Source organism: Hyperolius riggenbachi, chromosome 6 (genome assembly GCF_040937935.1).
Source record: "Hyperolius riggenbachi isolate aHypRig1 chromosome 6, aHypRig1.pri, whole genome shotgun sequence".
NCBI lineage: Eukaryota > Metazoa > Chordata > Amphibia > Anura > Hyperoliidae > Hyperolius > Hyperolius riggenbachi.
In genome coordinates this window covers 92,081,010-92,096,330 of record NC_090651.1, presented here as the reverse complement: position 1 = coordinate 92,096,330, position 15,321 = coordinate 92,081,010, and the positions used below count along the sequence as shown (strand labels likewise).

The window sequence follows — 15,321 nt, the reverse complement described above, 5'->3', positions numbered from 1 at the left end:
ATCCTGGCTAGGACACTATTTTCTTATGGCAACAGGATTTCCTTTCACATCACAAAAACATACTGGGAAGTTAATTAGCGTCTCCTCAAAACTTTCCCTAGGCTGCTAGAATGCGAGACCCCCTGGTGGCCAGTAAGTGAAGTACATTGTTCACTGTACTCTAAAGTGCTGCAAAGAGGTGTCTGTACTATAAAAATGAATAGCAATATTAATAAGAAATATAATAATTTGATAGAGGTTTTTGTGCCCTATGAGATTATCATAATCTCAAATATACTGACTGAATAATAACAAAACCTCCCAGGAAATGATAAACTGAAGGCAATCCTCAGTGCTGGTAGATTGATAGGAGTGGATTATCTCACTGAAGACCTACTACTGCAGCATGAGAATGAAGTACACACTAGGAAAGCGGAGCTCCCCCTTAATATATCAGCGCCACAGTCAACATTTCATTTTGTAATAAGTCACAAGGCAATAAAGACCCTCCAGGCTCCGTCTAATTGGCTGCTAGCAAATGTGATAAATGAAAGTTATAGATTTGAAGCCCCCTGCGGAGCAAAGAGCCTTATTAAATCAGTTGTGTGGAAGCAATCTTGTAACTGACGGCATATAATGCACAGTGAGAGAGTTTAGTGCTGGTATCGGCTGCCTTCTGTGTGCTGAGAGCACTTTCCCATAATTAGGTTAGTGCCATGACATTAACGAGGTGTGAATAGATGTAATTACACTTTCCATGTGGGATGAAGGGGAGATCCGGCCCTCCTGTCTACTTTCTACAGCTGCTGGGGAGTCTCTAGTTCTGCGCTGCACTGGGAACCAGGAAATATAATATCTATATATACATAAACACACAATGCAATAAAACCATTACCACATTAAAACCACTTGCCTAATATTGTGTACTTCAAGAAAGCTCTGACCCATTGAGACAAGGACTCCACAGGACCTCTGAAGGTGTCCTGTTGTATCTGGCACCAGTTGTGAGGTGGGACCCTCATGGATCAGACATGTTTTTCCAGTGCATTCCTCAGATCTGGGCTATTGGCATAGGGGACACTAAAGATGGCACAGGGGACAGAAAGAGGCAAAGGGGAACCATAGGAGGTAACAGGGATTGAAGGTGGCACAGGGAGACAGAAAGAGAAACAGGAGGATGAAAGAAGGTACAGAGTGGGGAAGAAAGAGGCAGAGGGGGACTAAAGGTGGCACAGGAGGACAGAAGGTGGCAACACGGGGGCAGAGGTTGCAGAAGAGGGGGACACCGGAGGCACAGAGGGGGACACCGGAGGCACAGAGGGGGACACCGGAGGCACAGAGGGGGACACCGGAGGCACAGAGGGGGACACCGGAGGCACAGAGGGGGACACCGGAGGCACAGAGGGGGACACCGAGGGAAACAGTGGAGTCACAAGGGGGCAGAAGAGACACAGACAGGGACACTGAAGGCACTGGAGAATACAGTGGAAGCCCGGAGAAGGCACATGGAAACAGAAGTGAAACTGTGTTCCAACGTTTCCAACTTACAAACAGATTCAGGTTAAGAACAAACCTACAATTCCTTCTCGCTGGTTAACCTGGGACTATTTGAGGAGCTATTTTAGCAAGAGTATCAGTGTTACTGATTTTAATGTCTTGGCTGATCAGTGTATACTTGTGTGTTTCTATATAGCAGCACAGATCTAATCACTTGGCAGTCAGTTGGAATCGCACGGTCATGTTCTCACCTCATCATCGCGGTTCAGAAGCACCAGCTGGCTTTCCGTCAGGATGCAGTACTTCCTCTCCCACGTTGTGCATTCCGTGTACGGCGACTGGCCACACGACAGCCTGTGAGTGGGGGGTCCTTTCACATCTACAAACAGAGCAGGCAGAGGAAGACGTCAGCAGAAGTACATCACAGGAGGAATATTCACAATAACCAAAGTTCAGCTACATAACCATCAAAACCAAACGCAAACAGAAAGGACGGCATGACGTTCTGTCAGTGATGGCATCACAAGGAAGCATTCATGGCTGAGAGCGATGCTATCCTCATGGCACCTATGATGTGGGCAGACTTGTGACATGGGGGAGCTATGATTTCGGCAGCCCAAAGTTTGCAGTAACAACCCTGCCGTGACGTTTTTATGAACTGACCAAACAAAGCCAATTTCCTGCATCCAGGAAGTTATGTACCGACCAAAAACCCCAAAAGTGTTGTTTCCATAGCAACGCCTCTAATGAAAAAAATCCAGCCAGAAACAGTAAAACATAGCTGTAATTACCACGAGGAACTGTAAATACTTCATGAGATGCAGTTTAATGAAAGGTCTCTAGTTTTCATGGAAGGTCCCTAAGTCTTATTTAGAGACATTCTGGAGGTTTTGAATTACAACTAAACTTTATTACTTTTTCCTTTTTTTTAACGAAGGTCAGATTCCATCATCACTTCACTGATGAATGTCTTTTCATGCATTAAGATAAACAAATGAAAGTGAAAGAGTTTGAAGCAACCTGTAGAGGGAAAGTGGCGCATGCATCCTCCAGCGCGCTCCAGTGGCCAGGAGCTCTCTGCACTAGCGAAGTATGAAAAAATTACTACTGTGCATGCGCAGAATGCTCTCGGTCTTCAACTTTTGATCTTATTATCTGCTCCTTTCTCTAAGGTTCTTCTCAGTCACACAGAGTTGTATACCTGTTCATTACTTATCAGAGTTAAGGTGGCCATACACTTATAGATTTGCAGCAGATTCAACCATCAGATAGATTTCTGGCAGATGCCTGTCAAGTCCAATCTGACAGGAATGTATCTGATGTGTGCCACACACTAGGAACAGATTTCCAATAGATTTCAGAATGAAATCTATTGGAAATCCATCTAAAGCTGGCCATACACTGGCCCGATTTGCCACCGTTTCGACAGCAGATTCGATCACTGGGATCGAATCTGCTGCCAATCGTTCGCGCTACACGCCGAATTACGATCCATTTCGTCCGATCCCGTCGATCGCTCCGTGCGGAAAATTACCGTCGATCGCCCGCGGGTAGGGAGCGCGTCGCTAGCGGCGTTCGAGTGCCCGACGACCGACGCAATAGAGTGGCAATACATTACCTGCTCCGCCGGCGCGGCTACCCCCGGTCACCGCTGTTCCGCGTCCGCGCTTGTCTCCGGCATGCTTCAGTTCCTCCTGCCCGGCAGGAAGTTTAAACCGTAGAGGGCGCTCTACTGTTTAAACTTCTTGCCTGGCAGGAAGAAGTAAAGCATGTCGGGGCCGGAGACCAGAGCGGAGACGGAGCAGCGGTGACCTGGGGACTGGAGTCGCGCCGGCGGAGCAGGTAATGTATGCGGGCACGCAGGCGGGGGGAGCGGCGGCGGCAGCACCACCACCACAACAGATTGTGAACGGTTTCAGGCTGAAATCGGTTCACAATCTGTTTGCAGTAAAGGTAGCCATACGATCCCTCTCTGATCAGATTCAATCAGAGAGGGATCTATCTGTTGGTCGAATCTGATGGCAAATCGGTGTAAGTGTATGGCTACCTTAAATGCATTATTGGACCATTAGATCCAATGCAACTCTATGGGCCATCGATCTGCTGCCAGCAGCAAATAGACCTAGATTTTCCATCCTGTCAGATAGATCAAATCGATTGAAATCGGCCACAAATCGATTGAATGGGGAATTTGATAGAATCGATTTCTGATCTGCTCAAATCGACCAGTGTATGGGCCCCTTTATGCTCCAGACCTACTACATAAACTGATTTAGAGCCCTGGATTATTAAACCTTACATTGAAAAATAAGGAACGCAGCCTAGTGCTAAGCAGGATGGAGACTGTACATGCATTTGCTGATCTCATTGTGGTATGTGTCACTTTATGTACCCTTTACATCTTCCTATCCAGACAAAGTATGCAGACCAACACGCTTGTTCTATGTTAAGGGCTTAGAAATTATTGACGTCAAAGTGAAAAGCAAAATGCAATATCCCTGTGAGGCCCCCTGCACACTGCAAATCCGATTTGCAATTCAGATTTTCTCTGGATGCTAGCAAAACAAAAACGCTGAAAAAAACGCAGCATGCAGTACCGATTTTTAATCGCAAATTGGAATCGCATGTAAAATCGCAAATCTGAATTGGAATCCCATGTAGTGTGCAAGAGGCCTAAAGGGGCTCTGCACAGAGAGAATGGAATATTCACTAGATTATAGACAGCCCCTCCCATCAATCTGTCACCAGTGTCCCCACAGGACTCTTTTTATGTATAGTGGGAAAATAAACAAACAAAAAATCCCCTCCTGGCTTGAAAGGCAGCTGGATATTTATGTATTTGTAAAAGTAGGTCATTGTAAACAAATCACACTGGGCACCTGGTTTAAAAAATTGTCAAAAAAAAATAATAATGAATAAATAAAAAAAAAAAAAAATCGCTTTTTCCAGCATAAATAATACTTTTTTTTTCTGGTGAATAGTGTTCACCCTTTTATAAGGATTGCCAACGACCCCTCACACCCAGGCCACTGCTACTTCAGTCAACTCTCTTCAGGCCGAAGGTTTTGAGCCACCTCCACCAAGACATCTAGACTGGGGAACTCCTCCTCTGCCGTCAACCTCTTGAAACTTATGCCCTCTCACCTCCAGCACCCCCTCTACCCCCTTCTCCTTCTCAGATTTGTGTGCCAGCTGTAGTTATGGTAAGACTGTCAAGTCTGGCTAGAGGAACACTACCTAAATGTATCTTGTTATTGCTGCTGTTATACCTTTGTTATTGTGGTTTTATCTACCTGTTAACTCTATTTATCTCTGAGCCTGTATGCGCCAAATGCAGTTCCAGGCACGACCCAGTGGTGCTTGGCAAATACATTCGATTCAGGTTTATAAATGGGCCATAGAGATTCAAGTATATAAGCTATGTTTTAATACAACTTTTTCCTTCTTAAAGCAAAACTGAAGTGAGGAAAGTCAGTTCAGGTTTGACACATACCTAAGTAGAGGGAAGGGTCTCTGGATAATGTAAAGCTTTCCAGGGCTCCAGCCATCCTGTCGTTTATGCGTTGTCCACAGTTGAGTTTATTTGACCTGCTCGGTCTTCAGTACTCCTTGGGCGGCCTTGTATCCCCAAGTAGTTCCGAAGTCGAGTGTATCCGTACAGTGCATTCAAATGCCAGGACTCACGCTTGCACAGTAAGGCTCAACACACACCATACAATCTTGGTTGTTCAATCTTACCACTTTCATGTAGTATTAGAGCTTATCCAATCAAGCATTCAAGGTATTTTCAATCTGTTGGCCCTTATACTACATAGATTTGGTAAAGCTGTACAACCAAGATTGTACGGTGTGTGTTAAGCCTAAGGATGTGCTTGTTTTCTTTCCCAGAGGATTACCAGAAGACCTAACAGGTGAAATAACTAACCAGGGACGGTGCAGGAACTATTGGACGGATCAAGTACCAGGTATCCAGAGCCTTTTCTCTACTTACTCACGCATCTTTAGATTGTGAGCTTACAAGGGCAGCACTCTCATCCTTTTGTGTCTTGGAATCTTATTTTATGCGTAACAATTTTATTCATCATGTTGCTTTTGTCACTGTCATCACCAATTCTGTATTTTGGGACAGTTCTGTATTTTGTATATTGGTGTACATCACGGAATATGTTGGTGCTTTATAAATAAATAACAGCCAAAAGTAAGTTTCCTTACTTCATTTTCCCTTTAAACACAAAAGGTATTTGAAAATATGTGGGCCAGATATTATCGAGTGGTTCTGAAACTTCATGCTGTAACTGGGTATTCTGTAAAAGCAGTTTTATTCAGCAGTGTGCTCTTTAATTTGTCCACTAGATGGCAGCCAAACATTACCTTAATCTCAAACCTATTGGAAGAGAAGGACTTCAGTTGAATGATTGTGAGAGGACTAGCCTGCACATAAAACCCTGATAGTGATGTGTACAGTCAGAGTATGGTATAAAAGCAGAAATATGCTATGTTAACAAGTTAAACAATACATGGGATTTACAACAGAAAAGCCAGCAACACCGAACCAATAGAAAAACAGCTTTAGAAACCTAACAGCACACCAGAGCCAAATGTTTATTAAAGTGCCAGATTGTCTCAGCTCACTTTATGACTTGCATTTGGGTTTGATCATATCTGAGTGTCTAGTCACGGACGTAGGACAGATTTGACTTTCTTGTGATCAGTCCTAAGTTGGTGAACTGTTAATAAAATGATTTTCTTATAAGTATCCTCCTCCTGTCTGACCCAAACTATTGAAGACGCAGACATCCAGCAGTCACTGCAATGCATTCTCTTGACTTTAGAGTGACACACCTGAGTGTTCTCTAATGTATAAACAATAATTATCTTTACTGAGCCTCCACCAGTAGAGACGACCAATGAGAGGCCATTGTTCCTGACTTGCATGCAAAATAAATGCAAATTATATGCCTGTGGAATTGAGCCAATCAAATGTCAAAGTGCTTTTAGTCGTATGGAAGAAAAGCGCTATAGAAATGTTATTGTATTGTATTGTAAATATACTTTCTGCCCATAGGAGGGGAACGATGTTCTTAGCCAAAATGATCTGTCAGTCTGGATGTCTTGGTGACATATCAGGGAGGCTGTACACAGGCTAGAGTATCGGTATACATAGTCCTGGCTGAAAATTACTGGCGATAATGTATCCTCACAGATATTTTTTTTCTGACATGTGACTAGGGGTTTGCAGGCAGGCAATCGTTGGGTATGGAGCTGGGATCATGGAAAACTGGAGAAAGATCAAGGCACGCCCAGGGTGGCTTAGTAGCTTTGTCGAAATCATAAAATAGTGATTCTGACCCACTAAAATTAGCATTTAAAATTTTATTTGGTTGGTGTAGAAAAACTTGATTTTATTATATTGGTGGCTAAAGCTATGTACCCACCTGGACGATTTTCGCGACGATTTTCCAGTCCACGATGATTTTTACACAATGTCGCAAGGCGCACAATTACGAATGTTGGTTAGCGTCGCGCGATGTCAAAAGAGCGTCATGGCTGATCTTTAAGATCCCTGAAGACACCGCGCAAAGTACCGCAATCGCTGGAAGTTTTGCTTGCGTGGCCTCGCGCTTAACCTGCCGATAGGAAGAGGCGTGGCTAGCGACCATCATCAAGCGGACGTCGCTGGACCAGTCGAGCGGCGAGTACGCAGCTTAAGAGATTACTAGGATTTAGTGCTCATGATTGTTTCCAGGCGGTTTAGGGTTAACCCACCCAAAACTTGTGAATATATATTCTGGTAATGTGAATCACACACTGGCCTCTTCTACTTCCCGGGGGTCTCCAGCGGTGAGATATCTCCACAAGAATTCTCTGTCCCACCCAACTGCTGCGGCCACAGTAAATAATGGCGTCACCTTCCAGTCAGTCCAGCTGTGAGAGGGTGACACCTTTGCTATAGTCTGGTGGGAGGGGATGGGCAGAAAAAAATACTGCAGATAATTCAGGACTTGCTCTGAAACAATAAGGAATGTTATCTGAAACATTCTAATCTATACACAATTCACCCTCTAGAAGTGGTAACAAGTTACAAGATCATATACACAGGAAGTGGCTTGATAATGTTACCTATTGCTTCACAACCGAACTGTTCAACCCCTACAATGTTAGAGATGGTAAAGCTGGGGGCCATTCCCACTGGGCCACTGCTGCTCTGTAATAATCAGCTTGTACAGCACATCTGTTTATTGGGTATCCGAGCCAAATATGACAGCAGAGCTAGTGATGGGTGTACAGCATTGCTCTGACTGTTCACCTATAAGAATCATTCTCTTTAGGGTTGTGAATGTTCAGTCTCTACTCAACATTGGCATCTGTGACTTAAAGGAAACATGAGGTGAACATAAACTGATGAGATAGACAAGTGCAAGGATAGCCTCCTCCTAAAAATGACTTTTAAAAAAAAAAAAGATATCCCACAGTTTTATATTACACTAGCTGAAGACCCGGCGTTGCTCGGGTATTTGTTTGTTGTTGGGTCTGGCTATTTTTTCTAACCTTGGCACACCGTCACAGTCAACGGCCCAGTTTGTGAGCTTTGGGGTCTTTGGCATCAATGTGAGAATGGACACAGTTTAAATTTCTCAATTGAAATCAAACAGATCTGATTGGCTGTATTTCGCCCCACCCCTTTTCTGAACTTGAACCCAGTCACCCAATGACCAACTGTAGCAGGTTTGAGGCCCTTAACAGTGTAAGAATTGCAGCAATTTAAATATTCCCCTTTAAAATCAATAGTTGAATGCTGATTGGCTGTCGCAGGCTCCACCCACTTTGCTGAATATTAATCCCAGTCACCCAGTGACCAAGTGTGCCAAGTTTGAGAACCCTGCAGGAGGCATGGTCTTTAAAAGTGGGCGTGGATGTTTATTGTAACAGCTGCGCTGTTTAGCCCTTATTCCAGGTTTCTTCCTTACAGTGTGTCCCATTATAGCACTGCATGTTTCTTACTATAGACTCCCACAATTATAGTGCTTCCCATGTAACAATACTTTTTATTACACTACCCCTTATGGTGCCACTTATTATACTGTTTTATCAATGTGCTTTTTAATATTCTGACCTCCAATTGATTGTTCCTTTACACAGCATCCCCTATTTTAAGTGTGCGCTATTATTCTTCACCCCCACCGCATTCGGGTGAAACTTTCTCAGCCCACCACTGTCACAGGAGGGGTAAATGCCAGGGAACGACTGCTAAGACCTCAAGGAACTCTGGTTGAGAAAGCCTGCTTTGGATGGTACAGAGACTTCCTGGATTCTCCTACAGGCCACCAGTCCAGCTCTCTGCCGGTTCTTCAGTGTGCGAGCGCATCATTCAAGTGGGTCTGTGCTGGGCATACGCAAGTAAGATCCGCACATGCCCAGTAGAACAAAGGCACTCATGCATGTTTTGTCTTCCTCCTACTGGGCATGTGAGGTCCTTACTCAAGCTTGTCTAGTAGATATTCTTGTGCACGGCCATTCAGTGAAGAAACCAAGTGACTCAGCACTGGAAAAGCAAAGTGTAACAAGATACGAGACCTCTCTGGACCATCCAGATGCTTTCTACTACTGAAGTATCTATTTTTTTCCATTATTTATGTTCTCTGCAGGATTGCTTCATGGAAGCAATTGATTGGGCTCACCATCGTCTCCGTTTTCAGACAATAAGAGCTGAATAATCTGATCAGAAATAAGATTGTTCACTAAAATTTGAGTCAATTGTGGGCACCTAGGGGTTGATCGACTAACCACCAATAATATTGCTGTCAACATGGGAGCAATACTACCATAACTACTGCCAGTTGTGTCCTGCACATTACACAATTAGTGCAACCCGTAAAACACGATCAATGTTAGTGTTACTATGGTAACGTGTTATGCAAGTAGCATAACACGTAACCATGGCAATGCTTGCGCTACCGACATGCCTCAGGTCACACTAATTGTGTAAAGCGTGGTAGACTGCTGACGCTAGCAATGGTTGTATTGCCGTGCACTAGTTGTGCACAGCAATATTAATGGCGGTTAATGCATCAACCCACTAGTGTGTAACATATTACTTTTACTTCAATAAGCCTCACATCTGAATCAGATAGCCAGACCTGCCAGTCACTACACCAAACCATCCGGGCCTTGTTTTTTATGAGTGGCAATGAATGGGTTATTAACCATGAACAAAGTTAACTGAAGCACTGTGTCAGCATAGACTAATCAATGAGTCATGAAGGCAAGTATGAGGGACGAGGTCCACTGGCCGAACACTGAGACTCCCAGAGCACTATGGACAGCTGGTCAGAGCCACTCCCAGCACAGCGCAGACGCTTGGCTGCACTTTTTATTATCAGGGGATTTGGGAAAATCTTAACTGGTTTTATTTTAACCTGATCATGAGACAATTGCACTGTGTACTGCTGTGATCTCAGAGGGAGCAGGAAATGAGTCACTGTGTAGTGAGGTTTCAATACAGCCCAGAGGGAGATGAAGTAACTCTGGGACAGTAAGGAATTCCCACATTAGCTGGCATGGAGCTGTCCTGTGTGAGCTGCCATCATCTGCTACTGTGTGACCCCAAACACAAAGCCACACAAGTGATCTGCTGCTAGGAGAAAAATGCTCACTTTTATATAGTCATGCAAACCCAAGCATACTAAATCACTTCCCAGACTAAGCTAGCCACACAGTAATAGATTTGCACCCAGTGTAAAGCCTGGTACACACCATGCAATTTCCTGTGAGATAGATGGGTCGAATAGATAATTTCTGACAGGCCCGATCTGTTTAACGATTGTATTTCTGATCAATTTGCATAGAAGTGAAAAGAAAAATGATCGGATCTGTCAGAAATTATCTATCGACCCATCTATCTGACGGGAAATTGCATTGTGTGTACCAGTCATTACAAAACAATTGATTCTTCTCTGATTGATCAATATAGAAATATCGATTCCTACCATACAGCTCATCAGTTCCAATAGACTCTAGCAGGGAATCTATATAAAAAAAATTAAAAAATCAAGCTGCAGTGTTGCACTTTTCCGAGCAATGCAACGATATGGACTACTGGTCGACAACTGCTCATGCCTTTACATGAGCAGTTCACATCACCTTCACATAACCTTTAAACTGGACCTGACAGCACAGAAGGAAAACAGAGAAATTCACCCTGTATGTATTTACAGTCCCCCCCCCCCCCTCATCTGTGACTAATCACAACTGTAATTTGATCTTTTAGCTGCATCAGTTGGGTGCCCCCGCAGAGCAGCTAATTTGTAAACACAGGATGTTAACATGTCCACTTCCATGAAAGCAGGAAGTAGACACACTGCACATTTATTGTAGGATTTGGATCTGCCACTACCGCCGATCGTGACGATCTCCTGCCGCTGCAGCTCACTCGCCCAGCTGTCGGTATGACAGCAGAGCTCAGTCAGCCAGTCAGAAGCAGATTTCATTGGAGGATGTTCCGAGTTCAGGTCCGCTTAAAGTCCTGACTGTTTACTTGCCGTCTGCTGCAACATATGCCATTTTATCAAGATCATCACTGGTATTCACTCCACTTGACGTTCAGAGATTTTATCGTTGTGACTGACAAGTCCTGGAGAGAAGTGCGAGTTAGTTCGGCTTGACATGGAGCATAGGCAAACGCAAAGATGGAGGGGGGGGGGGGGGGGGATTACAGCTGCCCAGAATCCTCCCTCAGACCAGGGCCAGTGCAGTGTCTGGGGACTGGCTCAAGTTGAGGCACCAGAATATCTGCAGGTACCCTGCAACTCACAGCACTGCCCCCTTTCTTTCCCTGCTACAGTTGACTTTGGATGGAGCAGCAGCAGCATGTGTACAGAGCATGGAACAGCAGCGTGTGTACAGAGCATGGAACAGCAGCGTGTGTACAGAGCATGGAACAGCAGCGTGTGTACAGAGCATGGAGCAGCAGCGTGTGTACAGAGCATGGAGCAGCAGCGTGTGTACAGAGCATGGAGCAGCAGCGTGTGTACAGAGCATGGAGCAGCTCTGGGGAACTTAACAGAGCCAGGTATGAGCACAGCCCTGTGCCCTGCTGTGTGAGTGCTTCACTTTCCCCTTCATTAACAATGTCGACTGTCCTCATTATTATCTGTATCCATACTGCTCAGAGAGCAGATCGGACATTTAGGAAGTAATTGTCAGATCCTGTCAGTGGGACGGGAAATTGCATTGTGTGTACCCAGCATGATGTCCTACCATAGTATTATATTATATTGTATTGTGCATGGCTGAGGGAGAACTTTCAGGAATCCCCCCCCCCCCCCCCCCCTTGAAAATCCTGGGTTTGACCCTTATGGAGCAGGTAGGCAGTTCCGGCTGGCATGCAGTGCACACATTGCGTTGAGAGGGTAAAGGGGACATATATGGACTGTATATATCTAGATTATTATTATTACAGATGAATACACTGTAATACATACTGTACTCTCTCTCCCTGCCTGTGTTTATCTGCTTACCTAAGAATGAATAAACATACTATTTCTTTAATATAGTCACAGAACACTAGTCATGTACCTGAACAGTCTTTTCCTACCAATTGTTTCATTCAACCCATTTCTGAAGCACAGTTTAATCAAACAATGTAAGAACAGGTTCTTTTCCCACCTACACAGATCATCTATAGACGATGTCACCTACTCAGCCTCCCTGGATGGAATTAGCAGAGCAATTACCGATGCAATCTCAGGAAACGTGTGCTTTACGGGAACTGTATTTCTACTCATATCCAGCAATGAAACGTTGTGAGCAACTCAGAGCAGCTAATGGCCAGAACAGCCTGACAGAATGGGGATTTTATTTAAGGGAAAATAATAGTTTTACAGCAGCAGCGCCAGCGAGATCACCCTCAGAAAAGGGGAAACTGGTGGCGGACAAAGAAAGATTCCAGCGTGGTGGTAGAAGGGGGGGGGGGGGGGGGGATTTCATTTGCTGCAACCATTCACCATGGCTGAAAACTCCCTCCTGAAATGCACAATGAGGCATTGACCATATAAGAAGGGTCATCACTGCTCACAAGCAAATCACAGGTCACCCAGCTGCCATTCACATGGTAATGAGGAGAAATGGTAAAGTACAGAAAGAACCCTTTCCCTAAACTCTAATTGTGAGCTGTGATAATATAATGGTGGAATCGGCTAAGCGGCCTCAGCTTTCCCATGCGCAGCAAACACAAGCAGGACTGGAGATGGATTCATACAGAGTCAGATTGCTTTATGTCATAGGCAGCGCTGTTGGCAGAGAGCACTCAGCCCAGACAGCATTACCTGTGATGGAGTATGCTGGGAATTCAGACGCTGCAAGCACCAGGTCTCCCTGTTACAGCAATGGAAAATACGTATAGTATGCAGAGACTACAGGTAGCCCCCGACTAATGAACGCCTGTCTTACAAACGGCCCGCCGTTACAAACTGCATGAAAATGGAAACAAGTCAATAAAAAATTTCAAATAGACCACCTAGTTTTTGAGAAAATCAATTTAAAAATATTGAATGGCAAAATCTTCCACTGCGCTCTCACTTACAATGAATCCACCTAGGGAAGCATGGGAGACAAACTACACATCGTGTGATTCTGCCTCAATATAATATTTGCAACACAATCCGTGCTAGTGTAAACGTGCCCTCACGTGATAACACCACCAACATCAAAGGGGCTCACCAGATTCAAACCACCTCGTTGTTCAGGTGGGTCTCATGCTCAATTCTATGATCCACTAGGCTCCTCAGTGAATCACAACAGCCAGCACATATGGAATACACTTTTAATCTTCATTAAAAACTTTGAATAAAACACAGTAAAAAAAAAAAAAAGTGGTTTGAATCTGGTGAGCCCATTTGATGTTGGTGGTGTTATCACGTGAGGGCACGTTTTACACTAGCACGGATTGTGTTGTAAATATTATATTGAGGCAGAATCACACGATGTGTAGTTTGTCTCCCATGCTTCCCTAGGTGGATTCATTGTAAGTGAGAGCACAGTGGAAGATTTTGCCATTCTGTCTTCTATATGAGGATAGTCTCACAGCGAACTTACAGAACTATTTCTTCCTCTTGCAAAGACTTTGGTGACTTTTTTTTCCAGGTGTGTGCAATTAAGTGGCGCAGCCAGTGATATCAGTAATTTAAAAATATTTAAAGAAAAAAAGTTTTTTTAAACTCAGTAAAATTATATTTTGCTGTGGTATGCTATACTATACAGAGAGTTCCAAGTTCTGCATACATACTTTACACATTTTAAAGCAAACCTGTGATCCAGCCATGGATAAAGGGGAACAGAAGGCAGCACAAAGGGGGACAAGGATCAGAGGTGGTACAGAGGGACACAGTGGAGGCACAGAGGATAGGCACCAGAGATGGAGACACTGAAGGAACAGGGACAAAGGAGCCAGTGGGAAGCAGAGGTGGCACAGAGGAGGACAATGGACGCAAAGGGGAACAGAGGGGACACAGGGGGACATTGCAGGCACATAGGAGGTACAGGGGACAGAGATGGCACAGTGTTCAGACTTAAGAATGGATTCAGTTTAAGTATAAATCTACAGTCCCTATCTCGTTCGTGAACTGGGGACTACCTGTATTTTCATTCAAATGTATACACTATATAGCCTGTAGAGAGAAAATCTTGCTTTTGTAGTCTGAAATCTGAGCTCTATGTTGCAATATTTTTCAGAGCAGATAACCCAATAGGCCCCTCTAAAGGTGAGATATATAGACTTTTTTTCTGCCCCCAGGCCAAATGTGTAGACTGTTTCCATGTGAAACACCCATATATAGCATCCCCTTTATAATGTACAACTCTGTTGTGCAGCAGCTCAATTTTTCCATGTGTTGCTCCCTATTCGCAGCGCCCACTTTCATATTCGAGAAATCCCTCTTCCATATCAAGCCACCCCCTAAGGTAGCAGCCACCCAAGGCCTGGGCCTATGGGACCTCACCAGAAATCTGGCTCTCAAATCTCTTCCTAAAGCTGGCCACTTACAATCTATTCTTTTTCATTCAAACTTACCATATGTACGTAATATAAGGGAACTGCCTAAATTATCCATTCAATATATTCACTCAGTTTACCCTTATACAACATAGATTTGGTAAAATTGGATGAAAAAGATTGTACCGTTAGTGGCCACCATAATGGACTGACTAGCTGCACAGATCAGGAACAACCAATGTTTGGAACCTACTACTGTTTCATCACCGCTACAGAGCAACTTCTTCACTTCCTGATTTCCAATAGATGAAGATTCCCACTTAGAAAATTCATAGTAATCCCCTAGTAATCCAGCATAGTAAACTGGAGAAGGGAAGTATTGAATAAAGAGGATTTATGTCTTATTATTTCTTGGCCAGCTTTAATAAATGTAAAGAGTACGGTAAATGTTTGGTATATAGAAAAACACCACCTACACTCCTGTGCACTCTACAGTTACTGCAGAGCTGTAGGAGTGATGACATTTATTCTAGAACAGATAAAAGTGTCCAGTTGAAACTAAAGTACATTTACCTGAACAAGCAAGTCCTCACCATGGCAACCTGTAAATGGCTTCTGGATTTAAAATTTAATGCTATAAATTTGGTTCAACAAAACCTGCTATTCTCACCGAATGAGAGATACTATGTAATATTCAGAGATAAGGTATTAGGAAGTCATTCGGTATGATGCAGCCAGCACTGCCTTATTTGGGTAGTTCTGGCACAAGCTCAGCACCGGAGTCCGTTTACCTGAGACAATGTCATCCTTCCCAGGTAGCAAGGTGGCACCATTGTTTGTCATTTCAGATCTACAGC

General features: G+C 44.1%; 1 protein-coding gene across 7 annotated transcripts in view; it reads right to left on the bottom strand.

Moving 5' to 3' along the window:
* The window catches only part of RASAL2 (RAS protein activator like 2), a 476,310-nt gene that overhangs the window by 245,542 nt on the left and 215,447 nt on the right, over positions 1 to 15,321 (bottom strand). For all 7 annotated transcript variants that reach the window (XM_068239650.1, XM_068239651.1, XM_068239656.1 and 4 more), the window contains exon 2: positions 1,728 to 1,855. In XM_068239650.1, the coding sequence (XP_068095751.1) occupies positions 1,728 to 1,855 (128 nt within the window). The remainder of the gene's footprint in view (positions 1 to 1,727; positions 1,856 to 15,321) is intronic.